This window comes from Myotis yumanensis, unplaced genomic scaffold (genome assembly GCF_028538775.1).
Source record: "Myotis yumanensis isolate MYYU_CA2020_CCGP unplaced genomic scaffold, mMyoYum1.0.hap1 SCAF_16, whole genome shotgun sequence".
Classification (NCBI taxonomy): domain Eukaryota; kingdom Metazoa; phylum Chordata; class Mammalia; order Chiroptera; family Vespertilionidae; genus Myotis; species Myotis yumanensis.
Genome location: NW_027223767.1, coordinates 52,544,242 through 52,565,461, shown reverse-complemented (window position 1 = coordinate 52,565,461; position 21,220 = coordinate 52,544,242). Strand labels below are relative to the sequence as shown.

At 68.7% G+C, this 21,220-nt stretch overlaps 2 protein-coding genes across 4 annotated transcripts in view; both read right to left on the bottom strand.

Moving 5' to 3' along the window:
- Window positions 1-5,722: 5,722 nt before the first annotated feature.
- CHMP6 (charged multivesicular body protein 6) lies at window positions 5,723-11,029 on the bottom strand. 2 transcript variants are annotated; one of them, XM_070395548.1, is made up of 8 exons: window positions 10,944-11,029; window positions 9,319-9,428; window positions 9,154-9,241; window positions 8,642-8,728; window positions 7,623-7,688; window positions 7,321-7,401; window positions 6,953-7,004; window positions 5,723-6,444 (listed from the first exon to the last, which is right to left on the bottom strand). In XM_070395548.1, exons 1-8 carry the CDS (start codon window positions 11,004-11,006, stop codon window positions 6,389-6,391), a joined length of 603 nt encoding a protein of 200 aa, XP_070251649.1. In that variant the 5' UTR covers window positions 11,007-11,029; the 3' UTR covers window positions 5,723-6,388. The 2 variants fall into 2 exon arrangements, with proteins under 2 accessions (XP_070251649.1, XP_070251651.1); XM_070395550.1 differs by lacking the exon at window positions 10,944-11,029 and adding an exon at window positions 9,898-10,707.
- Window positions 11,030-13,268: 2,239 nt separating this feature from the next.
- RPTOR (regulatory associated protein of MTOR complex 1) overlaps window positions 13,269-21,220 on the bottom strand; it is a 75,827-nt gene continuing 67,875 nt past the window's right edge. Inside the window, exons 29-35 of one of the 2 annotated variants that reach the window (XM_070393358.1) lie at window positions 21,038-21,085; window positions 17,876-17,982; window positions 17,001-17,128; window positions 16,498-16,584; window positions 15,749-15,865; window positions 15,499-15,628; window positions 13,269-14,979 (exon numbers count right to left, since the gene is read on the bottom strand). In XM_070393358.1, coding sequence (XP_070249459.1) covers window positions 14,911-14,979; window positions 15,499-15,628; window positions 15,749-15,865; window positions 16,498-16,584; window positions 17,001-17,128; window positions 17,876-17,982; window positions 21,038-21,085 — 686 coding nt within the window. In that variant the 3' untranslated portion in view covers window positions 13,269-14,910. The remainder of the gene's footprint in view (window positions 14,980-15,498; window positions 15,629-15,748; window positions 15,866-16,497; window positions 16,585-17,000; window positions 17,129-17,875; window positions 17,983-21,037; window positions 21,086-21,220) is intronic. The other variant, XM_070393359.1, reaches the window with a different exon arrangement.

The window sequence follows — 21,220 nt, the reverse complement described above, 5'->3', positions numbered from 1 at the left end:
CCCCCGCTTGCCCCCTCCCCTCCGCTCTCCTCCGCCCCCCCCCGCTTGCCCCCTCCCCTCCGCTCTCCTCCGCCCCCCCCGCTTGCCCCCTCCCCTCCGCTCTCCTCCGCCCCCCCCCCCGCTTGCCCCCTCCCCTCCGCTCTCCTCCGCCCCCCCCCGCTTGCCCCCTCCCCTCCGCTCTCCTCCGCCCCCCCCCGCTTGCCCCCTCCCCTCCGCTCTCCTCCGCCCCCCCCCCGCTTGCCCCCTCCCCTCCGCTCTCCTCCGCCCCCCCCGCTTGCCCCCTCCCCTCCGCTCTCCTCCGCCCCCCCTCCGCTTGCCCCCTCCCCTCCGCTCTCCTCCGCCCCCCCCCCCCGCTTGCCCCCTCCCCTCCGCTCTCCTCCGCCCCCCCCCCGCTTGCCCCCTCCCCTCCGCTCTCCTCCGCCCCCCCCCCGCTTGCCCCCTCCCCTCCGCTCTCCTCCGCCCCCCCCGCTTGCCCCCTCCCCTCCGCTCTCCTCCGCCCCACGGGCCCTTTGCCTCAGCAACTTGTCTCCTGAGCCCCTGTGACTTTCTAAAGAAACATTCTTTGGTTGAGCAGCGACCTCTGAACCAGGAGGCCATGGTGATTCCCGGTCAGGGCACAGGCCCGGCCTGCAGGCTCCACCCCAGTGTGGGGCGAGCAGGAGGCAGCTGATCTGATTCTCTCTCATCATTGATGTTTCTCTCCCTCTCCCTTCCTCTCTGAAGTCAATAAAAATTAAAAATAAAATGTTGGCCCCAGGGTGGTTCAGCCTGCGCCTCGGGCCCTGTGCGGTGTCCTCCGCCCTCGGGGGGTGGGGGTGACTGCGGGGGCTGAGCCGGCCGAGCGGGAGAACCGGAGGCTCCCCCCCGGGAAGGTAGCGGGAGGAGTGGGGTGAAGGCCTGGCCTCCTCAGGCCTTTCTGGGCTGTGGACCAGCCTCCTCCTCTTAGGAAGTGGCCTAGAAAGTTCTAGAACTTCCCTCCTGGACAGGCTGAGAGGGGGCCCAGAGGAGGTGGGGGCCCATCGCCCAGCGGCAGGGAGAGGCTCCCAGCAGCAGCCCCTGACATAACGGCCTCCAGAGGCTGCGGGGCTGTGGAAGGCCGCGTGGGGGGAACAGGGGCGCGAACCAGCCTGAGCCTCACGCGTGTTTCTCCCCGTTGCATTTCAGCGTCACCTGCGGCTGCCAGCTCCCCCACCTGCTGTGAGAGGCGCTGGCTGACAGCAGATTTAAATAGCCGGGCAGGTGCCAGGCCTCGGGGAGCCCAGCCCAGGTGAGGCTGGGAGGCTGAGGGGCGGGAGGGGCAGGCTGGGTGTTTGGGCCAAGCTCAGGGGCTAATTTTGGGGGGCGGGGTTGGGGGGAGGGAGCTGAAGGTCGGCAAGGAGCCCAGGCACCAGCTGGCACGCAAACTGAGCTTGTGGGGCTTCTCCAGCGAGGGGGCCCCGAGGACGGAGGCTAGGAGCCGCGTGCTCACGGCCGGTGTGGGTGGCGAGCTGTGTGCCCGTGCCCAGCGTGGCCGCCCCCCAGAGGCCAGCGCTCGGCTCACAGACTGGAGTCCGCGGCTCCTGCCCCTGAAACGCTGCCTGTGTTCCCATCGCGGCTCCTCCACGGCTCCCGTCGCCCTTACGGGGTCTGAGAGTTTTGGAGCCGAAAGGAGCTCTGTTCCCTGGAACCTGAACCTGGAGGACACCCCGCAAGCCAACCTGGGGCGCCGCCGGGTCCTCCCGCCACCGGTCCTCCCGCAGGACACGCGCGGGACCGCAGACCGTGCCGCCGCCAGCCTTCGCTCCAGACGCCGCCACAGATGGTCTCGGCCGGCGCCACTTCTAATTCCGTGCTGGAGCCGCGCTGGCTCCTGTTATCCGTGTTTATTTAAAGCCAGGTTTTAAAGTGTTGGCTCCAGCCCTGAAAGCTGACTTTTTCTTGCTGCAGATCCCAAAGCCCCACTGGGAACCCCAAGCTCCCCAAGGGGACCGGGGCCCCCGGGTCTGGGTCTGTGCCCACCTTGCCGGGGGACCGTGCCGTGGGGGGCCTGGTCCCTGTGCCCCTGCCACACGTGGAAGGAGAGTCGGGGCCCCCCTACCGCCGCCCTGACGGGGCGGGGTCTAAAGCAGGGCCCCTCTGGGCCCAGGCGTGTCCCCTGGAGGTGGGACGGGCGGGCGGTGCCCCCTGGCGAGGACTCAGTTCTCCCGCGCCTCGTGTTCTCGTGCTTGGCTCTGGTGGGACGTCTGCCTGCGACCGTGTGCACCTCCGCGTGGGGGAGGGGGACCCAGCACCCACCTGCCTCACCCCTCCCGCAGCTCCCCCAGAATGTGCTAGAAGGGCCGGGCAAGGCTGCGCAGGGGGGCGTGCAGCTGGCTGAGGCCAGGCCAGGGGACATCCTTGGGCGTGCAGTGGGGAGCCCCAGGGCCGGGCCTGTGGGGAGCAGTGAGGCCCCCGAGCAGCCCTGGGGCGGGGGGCGCAGGGTTGGCAGGCCCTGGGCGGGCAGCTGGGAGCCGATTCACACGGCAGCGCCCGCTCCCCGCTCCTGGCGCGTCCTCTGAAAGTGAGACGATTTCAAGAAAAATGGTTTCCGTGTCGAGCCTGGAAATATCACGCCATCAGGCCCGTCTCTCCTCAGGAGCTGGAGGCAGCGCCTCTCGGAGGCTCGTGGGAAACTCGAGCTGCTCCCCCGTCCCCCCACGGCGTCCAAGTGCAGGGAAGGTCCATTGTGGGACCAGGTGCTGGGCAGATGGGGGCCTCCCGGCCAGTGGCCGACCTCTGACCTCTGACCTCTGACGGCAGCGGCAGCTGCCCCCCCCCCCCCCGTTTGCATGTTTCTCCGCAGGGCCCCCTCCTGTGGCCTGCGCGGCCCCCGGGGAACCCCGGTCGCCTCCACCTGCCCCAGAAAAGTGAGACCAGACTCTCCAGGGGGCCCAGGCTCCTGGCTGGTCCTGGGCCGCGGGCTGCACTGCGATGGGGGCCGGTGGGAAGGAGAACCGACCCCCCCCATCAGCTTCCTCTCCTGCCCGCCCAGCCCCAAGAAGCAGGAGGCCTCGGTGCCCAGGAGCGGCTGGAAGGGGGTGGCACCTGGGGAACCGGGGCCTTCCTTGCCTGGCCCGGTGGCGAGAGGGGCGGACGTCCTGGGACAGAGTGAAGGCGGCCTCACCTGCCGCCCCGGACACTCTGGGTGGGAGCGGGGTGGCCGTGGCCCTGGCAGGACCGTGCGGCCAGATGGTGGCCGGAGCCAGGAGCCGGCTCAGCAACCTGCCCGCAGGACAGGGGGGCGGCCCCCACACAGGAGGCTCTTCCCATGGGGGGCGGCTGCACCTGCCCGCCGGGCCACCTGTCCCATCCTCAGGCCACAGCTGAGCGTACCTGGGCCCTGGGGCCGCTGCCGTCACCCGCCTCTCTGCCCATCTTGGCCCCCCTGCCCCCCGCCCCGTGGGCCCCTGCTGAGGCCCAGCCTCCCTCTGCCCTGGGCAGACCCGGGAGGGGACCTGCGGCCCCAGTGCTGACTGACGGGCTCCCGCAGAGGGTTCTAGACTCGAGGCCCCTTCTCCTGAGCCCAGCCCTCCCAAGGCCACTCACCAAGGGAGCCCGTGCCCCCCGCCCCAGGGCTGCCGGTATCAAAGGCCTGACAATCGCAGGCCCGTGGATCCCGCCGAGTGCTGCGGGTGCCTCATCGCTGCTCTCCGAGTCCTGGTTGCCTGACTTCAGCAGCTTAGTCCTGGCGGGTCCAGGCCTGCTTTTCTCTGAACGTCGCCTGTGGGGGTCGCTGAGCTTCCTGGCTCTTAAATTGACGTCTTTCACCAAATTTGGGGAATTTCAGCCACTGATCCTTCGGGTGGTTTGCTCTGCTCCCATCTCCACGCCCTGGGGCCGACACCAGCTGGACCGTCCGAGCCCCCGGCCCCGCTCGCCTCCTCTGCGTCTCCTTCCTGCTCCGGGAGGCCGTCACCCCGCCCGCAGGACACGTCCCGGCCTGACACCTTGTTCTGTGTGGCTTCTGCTCCGCAGCTGAGACTTCCCTTCCCGTGTGCGTCACCCACTGGTGACGGAGACGCCAACCCCCCCCCCCCCCCCCCCGCCCGCTCCCTGGGAAGCTGGTCACCGCGTCACCATCTTGGCGCGTCCGACTGGGGCTGTGAACGCGACACTGACTGTGGGTCGGGGTAATTCTCCGGGGAGCGTGTCCCTGTTGGCTGCACAGCCCGGGTCAGTTCAGGCTCCGGGGTTCGGCCGGCTCAGTGGACGCCGCCTGTGCCACCCACAGAGCCAGTCCCGTCCCCGTTCTCCTCGCAGAGTGGAGCGCCTCCTGCTGGGAAGACGTCGGACCAGAGTCCCAGGCCTGTTTGCATGTTTGTCCACAGGGCCCCCTGCGCCCTGAGCGCCCGCCCCGTGGTGAGGGGCGCCCGCCCCGCCCCGCCCGCCCGCAGCCCCGGCTCTGGTCGCACCGAGGCCCCGCAGCCTCTTTCCCGCATTTCAGCCGGGCGGGTGGAGGCAGCCACCTGGGGGTGCAGCTCACCCCCGCGCTGTGGGCCGCGTGCTCGCCGAGCTGCGTGAACTGTCTGCTCCCCGCCCTCTGGGGGCTGGGCCACAGATGACCTGCGCACTGCAGGCCTTCACCCTCACAGGCCGCCAGGGGCCGAGGGCACAGGCCTGGGAGACACCCGGTCCTCAGCCTCCTAGTGGGGGAGCAGGGGTTCTCTTTGGACACAGTCCTTGAAACACGGGGCCACGACCCCTGCGCAGACAGACGTGTGCTCACGGAGTCCTTAGACCACAGCTGAGCTCAGGCTAGATGCCCTGACTTGGGTCCCACAGGCACTCGGACGGGTTCCCTAAGTCAGTGGGCGGGCAAGATGGCGAGGGCAGGACAGTGCTGACACGTGCCGCAGGGCACACGCTGTGACCAGACGTGGCCGGGGCGACAGGAACGGGAGCCGCTGGGAGCCACTGGCCGCGAGCACCTGACATGCCCACCCTCGTCCCTTTTTCACAGGGGCTGGCGGGCACCTGGGCACCACTGCTCCCAGGACGGGCCCCTGAGGACAGCCCGCGCTCAGGTCCCGGGAGGCAGAGGGGAAGGATGGGCGCACTCTGCTGGTGGGGTCGAGAGGCTGGGGCCGTGGTCTGTGCCCCCCGAGCAGGCCAGCCATCCCCTCCTGGCCTCCCGGGCCCAGAAACCAGGCTGCAGAGGGAGAGGGTCCGGGGGCTGCTCCTCCTTTTGGGTGGGGATGCCCTCCTGGTCCTGGCGACAGATGGAAGCTGCCACCACGAGCAGAGGGCCCAGTGCCAGACGGGCACTGGGAACAGGGGGCTCAGATGGGCACTGGCGTTGCCGGTTCCTGCAAATCCCGAGCCCGGCAGGTAGAGCCCCCTGCTGGCAGAGGCGTGCACTGCACCTGCGGAGGGTCCCTTCACCCAAGCACCTGAGCGCCCACGTGTCCAGCTCCTCTCCAGACCCCAGCCCTGGTGCATCCGCATGGAGGCCCCCGAGGTGGGGTGCCCCCCTCCTCACTGCTGCCTGCTTGCTCTCTGGGGCCTCAGCGTCCTGCACGCACATCAGGACTGAGGCTGGCCGCCCGTCCTGAGGGAGGCGGAGCCCAGCCTGCCTCCTGCCCACCGTGCGCTGAACCACCTTCCACCTGCCCAGTCCCGCCCCGCTGTGGCGCTGCCCATGGTGAGTGCCGTGAGGGTCAGGGACACGGGCGGGTGGGGCGCCCCCAGGCCACGAGGCGGCAGGTGTGCAGGACCAGCTTTAATGGGGGCTGCGAGTGAGACCCAGTGAGACTGTCGCTCCAGGTGAACGTGAGTCGGGAGGGCCCCACCTCTTTGGTGGCCGACAGTGCGGAGTGGACGGGCGGGCAAGCCTGGGTCTCGGCAGGACCCCAGCCCCAGAGAGTCCCACGGGCACCCCCGGGAGCCCCAGCAGGCTGGCCGGCGGCACCTGCTGTAATGTCCTTTCTCGGCAGGCCCGCAGGTGACGAGGGGTGGCCAGGGCTCCAGGAGCCATCGGTCCAGCAGGGATGCGCCCCCGGCCTCCCTCCCCCAAACGCAGACATAGAAGCGTGCTTCCACCCGAGCCCACAGGCAGCCGGCGGCCGGGAAGCCTGGCCAGGTGCCTGCCTCCTCGCCGAAGCCCCCGCCAGGGAACGCAGGGCCAGGCGAGGGACCAGCACCAGGCGAGTCGGCCGGCACGGCCCGTGGAGCCACAGCTGCAGAAGCCGCGTTTGGCCGGAAGGTCCGACTGTTGCCACTTAATCCAGAAACGAGCACTAGGCAGCAACTCCCGCCGGGAGGCGCGTGGAGGCTCCCGGGCAGCGAGCCGTGTGCACCCGCAGCACCGCGGCCTGGCCGGTCGGGGCTCTGTGGGCCAGTCCCTGGGTCCCTGCAGGCCACGCAGGAGCTGTTAGGAGGCTGCCACCAGGTCCGCCTGCCGGGGCCGGGCCCTGACGGGGACTTTCTCTGCGGAGGAAACAAAGGTGTCTGTCACGTTGAGAAGACTCCACAGGCGGAAGCTCCCAGAGGACAGAGGCGGCCAGGAGCCAGGCCCCAGGGCTGCGAGCCCTGCAAGAGCCTGCACAGCTCCCGGGACGGGGACAGGGACGGCGACAACGGCCGGCGGCGAGTCACAGAGAAGTCAGCGGGGCCAGCCTCCCGCAGCCCGGAGGACAGAGCTCCCAGGCGCTCAGAGAAGGAGCCGACGCGGGGCCGGCAGAGAATTTGGAAGGTGTGAGCTGATGCCAGGGGCGGCCGGCCCAGGCCCGACATTCAGAGCGCGCTGGCCCGGAGCCTGCACCCCTGAGCCGGCCTCTCCTGCTCCCTCAGGACCCGCCTCTCCCCTGGGGTCAGCTCTCCCCGTCCCCCGCCAGGGCCAGGGCGAGGCCGGCGTTCATGGAGCCTGGACGGCCTGCAGCCAGAGCCCCTGCTCTGCTCAGAGCTGTGTCCCGCGGGCCCAACAGGGAGAAGGTACCTGGCTTCTCCGGAAGGGGCTCCGAGGGGACCTCTGGGAGCTCGACCTGTTCCTGCAGGAGACGAGGGAAGGGCTGAGACCAGCCCAGGGCTGCCTCTGCCCCTCGGGAGGGAAGGGCCCGGCACCACGTGCTGGCTGGGCCCCGGGTCCCAGCTCCGCGTGCTGGCTGGGCCCTGGGTCCCGCCTCCGCGTGCTGGCTGGGCCCCGGGTCCTGGCTCCGCGTGCTGGCTGGGCCCTGGGTCCCGGCATGTGTGCTGGCTGGGCCCTGGGCCCTGGGTCCGGCACCGCATGCTGGCTGGGCCCTGGGCCCCGGCACCACGTGCTGGCTGGGCCCTGGGTCCGGCACCGCGTGCTGGCTGGGCCATTACCTGAGTGATGGCGTCCAGCTCCTCCAGGATGGCGGCCTCGTCCTCCTGAGTGAAGCTCCCAGCCAGCAGCTCGTCTATTTGCTGCAGGAGGAGGGGCCGAGGTGGAGCGGGGGCTGGCCGGGCGGGGAAGCCGCCCGTGGGGGGCAGCCCCAACTCAGACCCCTCACCGAGAAGAGGGGCCACCACAGGCAGGGGCGGCGGGACCCCAGGGTGGCCCCTGGACAGTCACCGAGTTGGCAGCCGTCTTCGGGGCAGGTGGGAGGCGGGAGGCGGGCCCCACGGACACAGACACGGACACCTACCCGCTGGTACTCCACGGCCTCCTGCGTCTCGTCCAGCACCCGCTCCACCTCCTCGATGGACATCACCTGGAGGGACGGCGGAGGGCGAGGCTCCTGAGGCCTTTAGGAGCCTCCGGCAGGGGGGCCGCTGGTTCTCAGGGCCCCCCCACCCCCCGTTCCTGTTCCAGTGGAGCCGGCCCAGAGGACACAACGCCTTCCCAGACCAGAGTCCTCACCTGCCCTGACTCCGCCGACCCCTCACCTGCCCTGACCCCTCACCTGCGCCGACCCCCGCCGACCCCTCTCACTAGACCCGGCACCTGAAGCCACCCTGGCAGTTTCAGAGGAAAAGAAGTCAGAGGTGTAAAGCGTTTCCTCTGGGCAGGTGACTTCAGGGCAGCACCTGGGCTTGGCTGGCACACTGCCACAGCTGCCCTCAGAAAAGCAGCATAGCCTGGCCGGGGTGGCTCAGTGGATAGAGGGTCCCGGGTTCGATTCTGGTCAGGGCACAGCCCAGGTTGTGGGCTTGATCCCCAATGTGGGGCGCGCAGAAGGCAGCCTATCCACGGTTCTCTCTCATCATTGATGTTTCTCTCTCTCCCTCTCCCTTCCTCTTTGAAATCAACACAGATATACACATATTTTAAAAAGCAGCCTAACCTGGCTCTCCGCCCCGCCCTGCGCCCCCGCCCGCCCGTCCACTCACCAGGAGGGAGGGCAGGGTGTGGCACAGCCTCTCGGCCTCCCCCTCCTCACCAGCCAACCATCTGCCTCTGAGACGAGGCTGGTTCACCTCCTCCAGGAAGCCCTCCTGTTAGCCCCGCCCCCCCGACTCTCCCTCTCTGGTCACGTTAGCACCTGTGGCCCCAGCCGCAGTGCCTGCCCCTCGCCCTGCTCTCGGGGGACACCGAGTCGACCTCCTGGGCCAGACTCCCTCCCGCAGCGATGGCCTCCCCACCCCCGTCCACACCAGCCCCCCGTGGCCGGCCGGGTGCCGGTGTGGCCTCGGCGCTGTGTGGGGCCCGGCCCAGGGGACCCACCTGGTGCATCTTATTCAGACACTCGTTTCCGAACTTCAGCCCCTCGATCACCTTCATCTCGATCTGAGTGAACTCGATGCTCTGGACCTGAGGAAAGCGCCCGCCCGGGTCAGCCTCCTCCTCCTCCTCCTCCTCCTCCTCCACCTCCGCCTCCGCTGCCTCCTCCTCCGCCTCCTCGGCAGGATCAGGACAAGCACCCCCTCTGCAGGCTGTGCCCCGCCCGCCCTTCCTGCCCTCCCAGCAGCTCTGGCAGCAGACGGAGGGACCCCGCCAGCCAGGGACCCTGTCCCCACTGCCCCAGACACCAGAGTGGCCCAGCCCCCAACCACCGACCTGCGAGAGCCACCGGCCCCCACCCTCCCTCAAGCCCCTCAGGCTCCCGGGAGAGGTCCCCTGCCTGACTCCGGAGCCGGGCTGAGCACTCGAGAGAGGGAAGGCGCGTGTCAGCCCCAAAGGGGACTCCCGCCACCTGCAGGTCCCCAGCCCCGGCCCCGGCCCCGGCCCCGGCCCACCATGGTCTCCAGGCTGGTGATCTGGTTTTCCGTCTTGTCCAGCAGCTGCTCCCGGTACCGCTTCTTCCTGAGCAGCAGCTTGGCCCGCCTGCAGAGGAGCCGGCAGTGACGCAGCGCCCCCCTCGCCCCGGCCCCCCCGCCCGCCCCCGCCCGCCGGGCACTCACTCCTTCCGGCCCTCGCGCAGGAGCTGCCGGGCCACCTCGCGCTCGCGCTCCAGCTGCTGCGTGACCCTCCGCTGGTACTGCCTCAGCTTGTCCCGCTGCTGCTTCAGTTGCTGCCGACACAGGTCCCCGTGAACGCTGGCCCCGCGGTGCTGGCCCTGGCCAGGCTCCCTCTGCCTCCCAGGGGCCAGGGCCGTGTCCAGCGACACTCCTGACCGTCAGGACGGGGTGGCCCGGGAGCCTAGTGGGGAGGCGGCCCCCACCCGCCGGCCGGGCCCACGTGCTGCTCTGAGCCACCACCGCGGGCACCGAATGCCAACTGCGAGGAGGGCGGGGCTCTGGGTCGGGTCGGGGGCTGCAGCCCCTCGAAGGCTGACGGTCACCCTCCCAGCAGCAGGCCCTGCCTCCAGCCTGTGGCTTAGCTTCCCCGCTCTGGTCACTTATGCGTCTGAGTGGACAACCCGTGACCTTGCCGAGCCCGAGGGCCCCTGCGCAGCCCAGGGAAGAGGCCGGTCACTGTGCACCTGGAGTGGCCCTTCCCTGGCCATCGCCAGGGGGCGCCTGCGGACACGGGCATCGCACCTGCAGCCTGAGTCTGGAGGGCATCGCCCTGAGCCAGTGCGTCAGGGGGTGCGCGTCTCTGAGGCTCCGCACGGTGAGGAACCGGCCGCTGTGCAGGCCCCCCGCTCTGTCTGAAGGGGCTCCCTCCCCGGTCGCGTTGGGGCCGGGCCCAGCACCCCGCACGCCCGGCCTGTGGTCGGGTGGGGACTCGCGACCATGAAAGGTGCTCGCTCTTCCCAGCTCCGGCCGCCGCCCTCCCTCCCGGGCAGGTACCGGCCTAACCCCGGCGGTGGCCACGCGGGAGGGTCGCCCAAGGGGGGCGCTGTGCAGAAAGGGGTCTCGGCGGACGGTTCTCACCGCCTCCCCCCAGGAAAACCCCCGGCGACGGTGGCAAATGTGTGCAAATGCCACGGCCCGTGCGGACCCCACAAGGCGACACCTGGCAGGAGACAGGCCTCCTCGCGGAGGAGCCCGCGGCCGGGGGCAAAGGGCGGCGGCCTCGCTGTCCCGGGGACGCGGCCCGTTCTCCCGCCACAGCCACGCCCGGGGCCGCCGTGCTTCCGGGAAGAACCGCCTGGAGCTCCCGGTTCCGGAAGCCCCGGGAGAAGAACCGCGTCCCGGGAGTCACTTCTCTCGGGACAAAACCACGTCTTTGCGGCAGGAAACTTAGAAAAACAGGAAAGCGCGGGCCGCGCCGCCGGTTCTGCGCCCACGTCTCCTCTTCCCACGGAAACACTCCCACCCCGAGCGCCCCGGAAGCGGGAGCGCATCGCCGTCCCCATGGCAACGGGAGGCCCCGGAAGCAGATCCTGGCGGGGGCAGCTGGTCCCCAGGACTCGCTCGCGTCCCAGCGCCTGGGGGCCGGCGCCGGCCTCCGCACCGGAGCGAGGGCCCCGCGGGGCGAGCCCGTCCCGGGCCCGGTGGCCTCGGGCGCAGACCAGGCCTCCCCGACGGCTCCACCCGGGTGCCCGCCCGGCGCCCGCGGACCCGCGAGGGGAGCCGCCCCGCGACCGCGCACCGAGGCCCCTCCCCGGCCGGCCCGGCCCGGCCCGCGCGCCCGGCCTCACCAGGATGGCCCTGTCCTGCTCCGTGACGCGGCTCTGCTTCTTGCGGCCGAACAGGTTGCCCATCGCGCCGGCCGCGCCCCCGCCTCCCTCCCGCCCGCCGCCGAGCCCGTCGCCCCGTCGCCCCGCGGACGCGTCGCAGCCCCGCCCCCGACGGCGGCCGCGCGGGGCCAGCGCCGCGGAGCGCGACAGCGCCCCCTGCCGGCCGCGCGGGAGGTTGCAGTGCGTCCCCGCCAGTGCCCCTGGCGCACGGAAGGCACAATCACCGCGTCGGAAGCGCAGCAGCGCGGGGGGCGCCCCCCAGCTCCCCTGCCGCCGGGTGGGACGGAAGGCTCCCCGCCCCGCTGGCAGGTGCGAGCGCGCGGCTGGTGGTGGCTCCCTCCTCGGCAGGTGACGCGGCCACGGTTTAGGCACTTGGGCGGCGGGAGGGGGCCTCACACCTGAACCGACCACAGGGGACCCCTCCTCCCCGCCCCTCCGCTGGGCAGCAGGCCAGGACTCCATCAAGTCCTCCCGCCAGGGCCCCATCCACCAGATCTGGGGTTTTTGTTGATGAAGGTGTGGGGGGCCGCTCCCTGACTGGCCCAGGCCCCCCTCCCCCTGCGGCTGGGGGTTGGCGGGGCCCTGGGGTCGGGGAGGCATCACCCCAGCCTCCGTCTGCCTGTGCGTCTGTCCATGTGCCCCTTCTCACGAGGACGCGGTCACATGGGCGAGGGCCACGCGGACCTCTCTCTAATTTGACCTCTAGAGCGACCTCTGTCCAAATACGGTCGCCCCTGCGGTGCTGGGGGTGGGACGCCCACATGAATGAGGGACACACACACCTTCACCCCCAAGATCGTCACTGCATGACCTGCCGGTGGCTCGGCCTCCTTGCGACTCGAGGGGACACGCGGGGCGGAGGGCCAAGGGCTGAGACACGTCTTTAGGGGCCAGAGAGCCGGGTGACTGGCCGGGAGGCAGCGCGGGGCGGCGGGTGTCCACCTCCCTGGAAGCCTCGCGCTGGACGCCTGGCCGGGCTGCGGCGGTCCCCAATGTGGCCACGCGGTGGCGCTGCAGGACCGGATGGCAGACACGCAGGGGCGGCCTGTGGCCGAGCTGCTGGGCGGTAAGGAACCACCCAAACGCGTCGCGGCCCCAGGGGTCAGTGGACACCAGGCTTGACCAGCCAGGGACCCTCTCCCCAGCTGGACGGCCACCTAGACTCTCCGTCGCCCATCCTGACCTTGAGGCCAGGCCCCTTCCTCCGCAGGCAGCGCAGGGCGCAGGGCCACCCGAGGCCCCTCCCTACGGGACAGGCGCTCCCTTCCACCCCAGCTCCTGGCTGAGGCCCCCGGGCGTCTGGGCATCTAACCGCACACGAGCCTCTCCTGGCGGGAGCCCTCCTGCCTGGAGGGCATCTAAGCCCCAGGGTGGCCACGTGCGACCTGGAGCTGTGCTGGGCCACCCAGGCCCATGTGGAGTGGGCCCTGGAGGCCTGGGGCTTGGTGTCACCACAGGGTCCTGGAGAGGCCGAGGGGCAGAGCCCGTGGGGAGTGGGGGTGAGACTGGCTGTCATGCTGCCTGGAGGCGGCAGTGTGGGGCGATTATGGAGGCTGGAGGGCAGGAATGCCACTCTCCCTGGAGCTGCTGGAAGCCGAGACCCTGGGGGTGCTGGCCAGCGCAGGTGGGGAACGGTTGCAGCAGGCACAGGGCACGCACAGGGCTGCATGTGGCTCCACCCGGCCCTTCCTCCCGGTGCCCCTGGTCACAGCCCGCCTGGCCTCTCTCTGGCCCCCACTGCCCTGCCACTGGCTGCCCCTCGTCCCTCGGCCGGGACGGCTCCTGCCCACCCCAAGGACCCTGCCTGGAGCCCCCAAGGAAACACACAAGCACCCAGGACCCCTCGCCACAGCACTGACCCGGCACGGGGGCGGGGGGAGGGGGGGCTTCTCCAGGAGGCTGAGGAGCCTCCCAGTGGCAGTGACGGGCGACCTCCCACCCTGGGGGTCACTGGTGTCGTGGGCAGCCCCTCACCACACCCAGGGCATCCACACCCTACGGCCGCCACTGTCACCTCTCACGTCCCCTTCCACGGCAGGTGGCACAGCCATTTCCTGGGGGCTGCCCAGCCCCTGGGGTCAGGATCCCGACCCCCCATTTCCTGTCACAGGGGGCGACAGAGCCTGTCCCCAGGCCTCCTCAAGAAGCCACTGCCCGAAGGTGTGAAGTGACCCAGGACCCGGCCTGCAGGCTGGCGACCAGTCTTCAGGCCCTGCCCCCCCCAACTGCTCACACCGCCCACGTGGCCCACATGCCGTTTTCCCAAAAGACGAGCTGCCCGTCCCGCACGATTTCATCAGCGTTTATTGTCCGTCACCGAGCTCCCGGCCACAGGGCAATCCTGCGTCTCGTCCGTCTTCTCGAGTCTCATTCTGGTAGAATAAATAGGTAGTGGACCTTAGGGCAGGCTCCTGCGCCTGGTAACTTCATGATTGAGTTTTCGCATCAGACCTGTGAAGACAGCCTCGCCGGGGCAGCTCATGGTTTTGTCTCAAACAGAACCGCACACGAGCCTGGAACCTGGAGGGGACCCGCTCCACGAGTCAGACACGCCCTCGGTGTCTGGTGGAGCCCGGCCTCCAGGAGGTTGGGGGTCCGCGCTGGAGCGCCCGCGGACGCAGCGTGGGGCCTGGGACTTCTGTCCCAGAACCATCTCCTGGCGGGAGCACGCAGGGCCGCGGGCAGGACCCTCCCGCGCCCGCCCGTCCAGCCCCAGTGCAGACGCCGGCCCAGCACACCCAGGCCACGCTGCCGCCGGGCTCCGCCCGCCACGATCTCAGCGGGCGCTGGCGCTCACGCACATTCACGATTATTGGCCTCTTGCTGGCAGAATTAGTGAAGCCACCTCACTCCTCTACCAATAACCCTGATTCCCAAATGCATTTCAAACATCATCATTGAGGTGGTTTTGAGTTCCAGGTGCCGTCTCCGCACACCCTCCCGGGCCTCGATCGGCCGCGGCTGCTGCTCCCCTGCCATTGCACTCACACAGACATGCACGTCTGCACACGCCTGTGCACTTGCACATCTGCACGATTGTGCACGTGTACACACATGTCCACACAGGCCTGTGCACTTGCTCACGCACAGACACGAGATACAGTGAGCAGTGAGGAGCTCTTATGCGTTATGGCTGCACAGTGGGGACAGGGACTGCAGACAAGATGTGGTCTAACCAGACACTCTCAGGCCTCCAGCTGTGCCTCCCTGCGTGCATGTGTGTGACACGTGTGCGAGCACAGGCAGGAAGATCACGGACCTGGCTGCCGCCCTTCAGGGAAACGTGCCCGTGGCCTCAGGCGGTGGCTGAGTCACTGAAGACCTGCCTCCTGCCTCCTGCCCAAGGCTGCAGGCCCCTTCTCTAGGGACCTGGTAACAGGGGCCCAAGCTCAAACCCAAGGCCGCACCTGTGCCAGAGGGTGGCTGCGCTGTGGGGGGTGGATTGAGCCCGGGGAGTTGGCGGGAGGCCCGGGTGCCAGCTCCTCCGTCTCCTCGGTGCTGGTCTCGAACCCCAGCCCTCCCGCGGCTCAGAGCTGTCCCTGTGCACAGCGAGGCTGCGGCCGGGCTGCGCCGGCCCAGGGACCCCAGGCGGCTGAGCCTGGAGAAGCCGGTCCGTGTTGGAGCTCGTGGAGCGCAGGCTTGGGTCCCGTGGAAAATAAAACGAGTGTTTCTGCTTCAAAACTCTCGAAGAAAGACAGGACAGGGAGGGTGAGGAGCAGTGCCGGCGCCTCGGCCTCAGGCCGCGTCTGAGCGGGAAGTGACCGTGACATCACACCATCACGCTGCGGGAGGGACTTCATGGGCCACGGCGCCACAGCGAGGACAGACAGGCAGACAGCGCAGCCCGGAGCCTTGCAGCCTCGCAGCTAGGCCAGGACCGGTCTGGGCAGCGGCCCCTCTGTGCCTGCGGCCTGGCCCGCGGGCGCCGCTATCTGATGCGCTTCTCCACGGAGTACACGGACATGTAGTAGTCGTTGCTGCCCACGGCCAGGTGAGGCTGCGAGGAGAGGGGGCGGGTGAGCGGGCCCAGGGGGCGCAGGTGCAGACGGGGCCGGGGCTGTGGCTTCCAGCAGAACCGTGCCCCCGCCCCCCGCAGCTGGAACCCCCAAGCTGCCTGGTCCCTGAACCTCTCGGGGTTGCCCCAGGGATGCTCTGGGCATCCAATGGCGTGTCTTTCGGCAGAGCCGCATGCTAGCCTGTGACTGTGTGGCTGCCTGTACACAGGACAGGCACGGGTCACGTGCGTGTGTGCATGCATGTGGTTGCCCAGAAGACTCCTCAGGGGCAACTCCTCCAGGGGTGACATTAGTGCAGGTCAGAGGTGACGGGAGGGTTACTGCAGCTGGGCCTTCCCCGAGGACAGGGGTGCTGCCTCAGGGGTAGGGTGGTGGGGTGGCCATGGCCCTGGATCCGGCGGGCGGAGGCCCAGGAAGGTGGGGGGCATGGCTGCAGCCCACCCGCTCGCTGCTGGCCCTCAGGGGCCCCGGTCCCTGTCCTGCCGGGCGTGGGGACAGACCCAGTGTGGGTGGAAGGCCAAGCAGCTGATGGCACCGACGCGCTGGCCCATGAAGCCGTCGTAGTACTTGATGCTGTTGATGAGCTCGCCGGTCCCGCTATAGACGGCGGTGAACTGGTTCACGGAGCCGCTGCAGGGGCAGAGGGGGGGCTGTCAGTGCCTGCTCCAGGGGTGGGGCCGGGAGGGCGGGGTCTGCCGGGACGGGCCCAGCCTGGGGCCGGGGGGTGAGCAGCAGGGGCGAGGCACCTACCAGGCGATGAGGTTGGCCTGGGGGTGGATGTCCAGGGCCGTGAGCCCCTTCACGATCTGCAGCACGCTCACGGACTCTGGCATCCGCGGGTCGAAGAAGCGCACGTCCCCGTTCACGCTGCCGAGAGGGGTCTCGGTGAGGGGAGGGGAGGCCAGCCCACCAGCCGGGACGGGCACGCGGAGGCTGCCTGGAGCCTCATAGGCCTGTGAGGCCCACCCACGACCCCGGCCGCCAGGTCCCGCGGGAGCAGCGAGGCCGCCACAGGGCAGAGCGTGGGAGCGAGCACTTGCTGCGTTCCCTGTCCCCGGAAGGGAGTGTGCTGCCGGGACACGGGCGGGGGCGGGGGGTGGGGGTGGGGGGAGGGGGGAGGCGTGCTCTCCTGCCCGGCCCGGCCCCGTGGGTATCATTCCAAGAGCCACGCTCTGTGTTTACTATCACAAGGCAGACGGCGACCGTGACAGTAAATGACATCTGTTGTCCCTTTAACGGCAAGTGAACGTTCGCTGCTCTCAGCACAGGAGGGACGGGCGGCCGAAACGGCTATGGGGGGACGACTGTGGCTCAGGCAGGGACCCCCCAGCCAGGCGCCAGCGGAGGCCCTGTGCCCACTGAGGGGCGAGCCTCCCACCTGCTCCCTGCACCCCCGGCAGGCTCTCGCCGCTCCAGCGGGAGGACCGAGCCAGCCCTGCCCGTGCGGGGCCCACCGCGGCTGGGGGACACCAGGACGTTTCCCAGCTGCCCAGCCTTACCTGACGCTCACGATGTGGCCCTCGGGGCGCTTCTGCAGGCAGGCCTTCACCACCCAGGCCGTGTGCTCCCGGAACGTCATGACGCGGCTGCGGGCAGAGCAGGGGACACAGGTCAGAGCCCCAGGCAGGCAGGCGGAGGACGCAGGACCAAGATGCAATGTGCGCTGTCACCTAGCAGCCCCGGCCTTGGGCCAGTGGCAGACAGTGGACACCAGCTCCTCAGCACCCATACAGGTGCCCTCACCAGCGCCCATGCACATGGTCCCAACGCCACAGCTGCTCACGTGCGACACAGAGGGGTGGGCAGCAGCCTCCCTGGGGAACTGAGCTCGGAGGCAGCACCTGGACCCGGCCCCACCCCCGTGGCCCGTCCACGCTCACAAGGTGTGAGGCCTCTGCAGGGCTCTGGGCCCTGGGCTCACTTCGTCTGGGCCCAGCAGCCTGGCAGAGATGTGACCATGGGGCCCCAGGGGCACCCGGTGGGTCGGGCGCAGCTGCATTACCATTCGCTGAGGGCCATCCTCCGGTCGTAGACGCGGACGGAGCCGTCCCCTAGGCCAGCCACGATGAGGGACCGCTGGGAGTCGCAGGACAGGCTGGTCACACAGCTGTCAGCGCCCGTGGGGATGTCCTAGGGCCGAGCACAGAGACCGGTGAGCCCCGCAGCCGCTGGGAGTGCCTGCTGCCAGGCCAGGGACTGCGCCTGCTCCCCCGGGGAAGCGACGGAGCCCGGGGAGCCCAGGGGACCTGCAGGGCCGCTGGGAAGTGAGTCAGGCCACTGGGGCCCAAAGAGGCTGGTAACTGAGCCAATTGAACTTCCCGACGCCTCCCTCTTTCCTGGAAAGAAAGACGAGCCCTTGGGCAGTCGGAGCATTAGCTCTGCTGGAACGCCTGCTGTCAGGGAGGGCCTAGGCCCTCGGGGAGCTCCCAGCCCACACAGCACCTGCCCTCGTCCTGTCCTGGCCGCTGTAAGTGCAGGAGGAGCAGAGAGAAAGGGTGGCGCAGGGAGGGGCAGAGCCTCCAGCCCCGGGGTCTGGGCCGGCCCCTGCCCGGAGGGCCAGGCAATCCCCTGTACTCCGGTCTCTTTGTTAAAAGGGAAAGTAAAAGGGACTTTAGGGAGCACACAGCCCAGTCATTAGTCCCTGGCTGGGCCTTGATCAGCATCTGGGATGAGCAGGGTCGGCCGGCTGTCACGCTGGGCAGGGCGCCGCCATGTGACCCGATCCAGATGCCAGCGGGTCTGAAGGCTCCCAGTGTCCAGGCCCCCTGGCCCCTCCCCCCACCGGTCACTGACATGTCACAGCTGCTCAGTGACCTCATGGTGGGTTTTCCACGAGGAGGGCGTGGGCAGGAGGAGGCGGGGACCCTGAGCGGTTACCTGCACTTTCATCTCGCGGTCCGTGTCCCAGATCCGCACGATCCGCACATCCCCCGAGCTCATGAGGAGGCCGGTCTCCTGCTCCCAGTCCACCACCATCCCAGCACCTGGGGACAGACGGGCACAGCCTCACCTGGGGGTTCTGGGCAGACACCACCCCAGCACCCAGGACCCAGACCCACGCAAGCTGGAGCCGGGGCTCCCGGTGCACCCGTCCTGGGCGGGGCAACAGATCCCTGCGGCCCAGGCACTGCCAGAGGGACAGGCCCTCCCCGGACTCTGTCCAGGAGCCCTCGGCACGGCCGCTGGGAGCTTGGGGTCTGCGGTGCCTGCCGTGAGCGGGAGCAGGCAGTGCTTCCCAGAGGCTGGCCGGGCACTGGGGCCGGGAGCCGCCTGCCCCACGCGGGACGGGACAGTGGACTACGGCACTGAGACCTCCCGGGAGGACTCTATTGAGGATAAGATTTAATGTGCTGTCGTTAACCCTCACCCAGGGGATTTTTCCCACTGATTTTGAGAGAGAGAGAGAGAGAAACATCGACTCGAGAGACACTTTGGCCAGTTGTCTCCGGCAGCGCCCTGAGTGGGCCGGGATCGAACCTGCAACCGAGGTGTGTGCCCTTGACCGGGATCAACCCCTCGACCCCGCGGCCCCGGGCTGACACTCTAACCACTTGGCCACACTGGGGGCAGAATAAGATTTACTTTTAAATGTTTAGTTGCAAACTTTTTAATCACAGAGAAGAACACGGTAGAAACCCTGGTAGCCACCGCCCCAATCTCACAGTTGCTAACATTTTGCTACTTTTGCTTTTTTTTTGGAGAAGTTTTCGATGCCGGGGAGCCTCCCTTGGCTGCTCCGCCCTGGGACGAGCCTCCCCCAGGCGGGCACCTCCCGGGGGTCACCTCCCAGGGGTCACCTGAGACCCCTCTGCCTGTGGAAGCCTCTCACATGTACAAGCCGCCAAGGGAGGCCCTGCCGCTCCTCCTCCCAGGCTGCAGTGCCCGCCGCCGAGACCCGCCAGTCCTGCGTCCTGCCTTCCAGACGCGGTGGGCGGAGAGCGTCCCCGGACGGGACCCTGTCCTTCCTCTGAGCGGCCCCCACGGCCCCGCTTTCCTCTGGGGCAGCAGCAGAGACCCCGCCACCTCGTCCCCCCCTCCCCTCACTCAGAGGTTTCCCTGTAAGAGCTTCTCATAGCCCCACACGGTGAGTCCCAGGGTCCACAGGTGCTTCTGGTTCTCTCTTCCGGGACACTCGGGCCCCACGTGGACCCCGCCAGCCCCATGCGAACCCCGTCAACCCCACTCGGACCCCGCCAGCCCCACGCGGACCCCGCCAGCCCCACGCAGACCCCGCCAGCCCCACGCGGACCCCGCCAGCCCCACGCGGACCCCGCCAGCCCCACGCTGTGCTGCCTGCCCGTGGAGAATGAGCCACTAAACAGATGAGGACAAACAGTCACTGGGCGGCTGGTCAGGCTCTGGCCACGGACAGGAATCACGTTCACGTGTCACCCAGGCCCGGGGGCTCCGTTGGTTGGAGCATCGCCTGTGCACCAAGAGGTGGCTGCCTGATCCCTGGCCGATCCCTGGCTGGGGCACATGTGGGGGCAACCAGGCTGTTACTCTAAGAATCAATACAGACGCACCTAGAAAAAGACTGACACTGGTGCCTGCGGTAAGGCTCCGCCTCTTTGTGAGTCACCCACATGGTGAAAGTCAGAGAGAAACGGAGCCTGTTGTGTGAAACGTACACAAAGCCCTCTCCGGGCGCTGGGCTGGGACAGGGCGCACCGCACCCGCAAGCGCGACGAAGCTGCAAGTCGCAGACGCCACTAGAGCCGAGTCCCAGCGGGACCTGCCGACCAGCCTCCTGTGTGGGTGGCACTGTCCCCTCCCCGGCCCCTCAGCACCCTCCCCATCTCCTCCTGGGACACCATTTGATGGGGCTTCCGCCTGCCGGAAGCCGGTCCATCCTTGCTGCTTGACACAGTCGCTGCAGGAAAGAAACATCTGCACAGCATATGTTTCAAGGGACCTGGCATATATAGCATACTGTTCTTAATATGTTTGCTCTCCTTAGCGCCATGTGTTTTAACCAAGGTCACCTCTCCGAGAAAGGTTGTTTCCCCAGGTGGGGATCTTTCCCTGAGGTTAGGGAGGGGATAAAACCCCTTAACTAAGTGCCAGGCGGGTAATTAATCACTTTAACTACAAACAATCACGCTTAAGCTACATAATCTTTACTCCCTGGAATGGAGATAAGAGACGCCCTAACCTTTGCAATAGAAATTGACAGGATTAAAATCCATTGGTATAAATACAGATGTAACAAGACAATGAACATCAGATCCTGACCAGAACTTGGCTGGAGATCCTGGCTAGAGGTCCTGACTAGGCTGCTGATCAACTGAAGGCTGTCTCCATGTCATTCCTTCTTCGCCGACTCCGTCCACACCTTTGGGGACCCCTGGACCGGCTGGGGCTGGACCCCAACATCCGCCCGCAGAGCCAGGCTCGCCAGGCTGTTCTCGCCCTCAGCCCTCAGCCCTCGGCCCTCGGCCCTCGGCCCCGCTGCTGCCTGCGCTCAGGCGCTCGTCAAGCCGTGCGGGTTTCTCCTTTGGGAACAGATGCTGCCAGAGGCCCTGCATGAACGTCTCAGGGAAGAGGCTCTGCTTCGGCGGTTTTGGTGGGAAAGAACCCCAGCCGGGAGCACCTGCTCTGGGACAAGGCACGTGTGCCCTGGGCCTGGGCCTGGGGGCGGCCGAGACCCTCGCCAGCAGATGGAGACCTGCTGCTCCCATTCCTGGGCCATGGGCGTGGCTTGGAGAACACAGAGAACGCGGACCCTCCATGAACGCAGGGTGAGCCCACAAGTGGGCACCGCAGAGGGGGTGAGATTTGGAGCCACTGGGCTGGAGCCCCACCTGCGGAGGGAGGAGGCCCCGGAGGGCGACCCTAGGGAGGCTCCCTCTGCGGCTGGGAAGCGGGCGCTCTCCGGCCAACGTCCTTGTATTGGGCGGATCGGTGTGGATGGAACGAGGGAGAAGCCAGCCCTGACCCTCTGCCGCCCCGAAGGGCACCACGGGCGTGGGGACAGGCGCCAGCAGGAGAGGGCAGCGCCCACCGGCCCTGGGCGGCCGCGGGGCAGAGGGCACTCACCTCCCTGCTTACTGTGGTCAAGATAGATGGAGACCTTTCGGGCCAGACCTGCGAGGAGACAGGGACGTGGTCTGATGGAAGGCGAGCGGTCAGGCGCACTGACCCAACCAGACTGACCGACGGCTCAGAACACCAGGCAGCAGGGGAGGGGAGGGGAGGGACAGGCGGAGCGGCCGGCCTCGC

Excerpts from the sequence above, each read along its gene's own strand:
- CHMP6 (XM_070395548.1), bottom strand. The coding sequence starts at position 11,006 with ATGGGCAACCTGTTCGGCCGCAAGAAGCAGAGCCGCGTCACGGAGCAG. Across the intron at positions 8,729-9,153 it reads TCACCAGCCTGGAGACCATG|GTCCAGAGCATCGAGTTCAC; the intron begins GTGGGCCGGGGC and ends CGCTTTCCTCAG. Across the intron at positions 7,005-7,320 it reads AGCTGGACGCCATCACTCAG|GAACAGGTCGAGCTCCCAGA; the intron begins GTAATGGCCCAG and ends CGTCTCCTGCAG.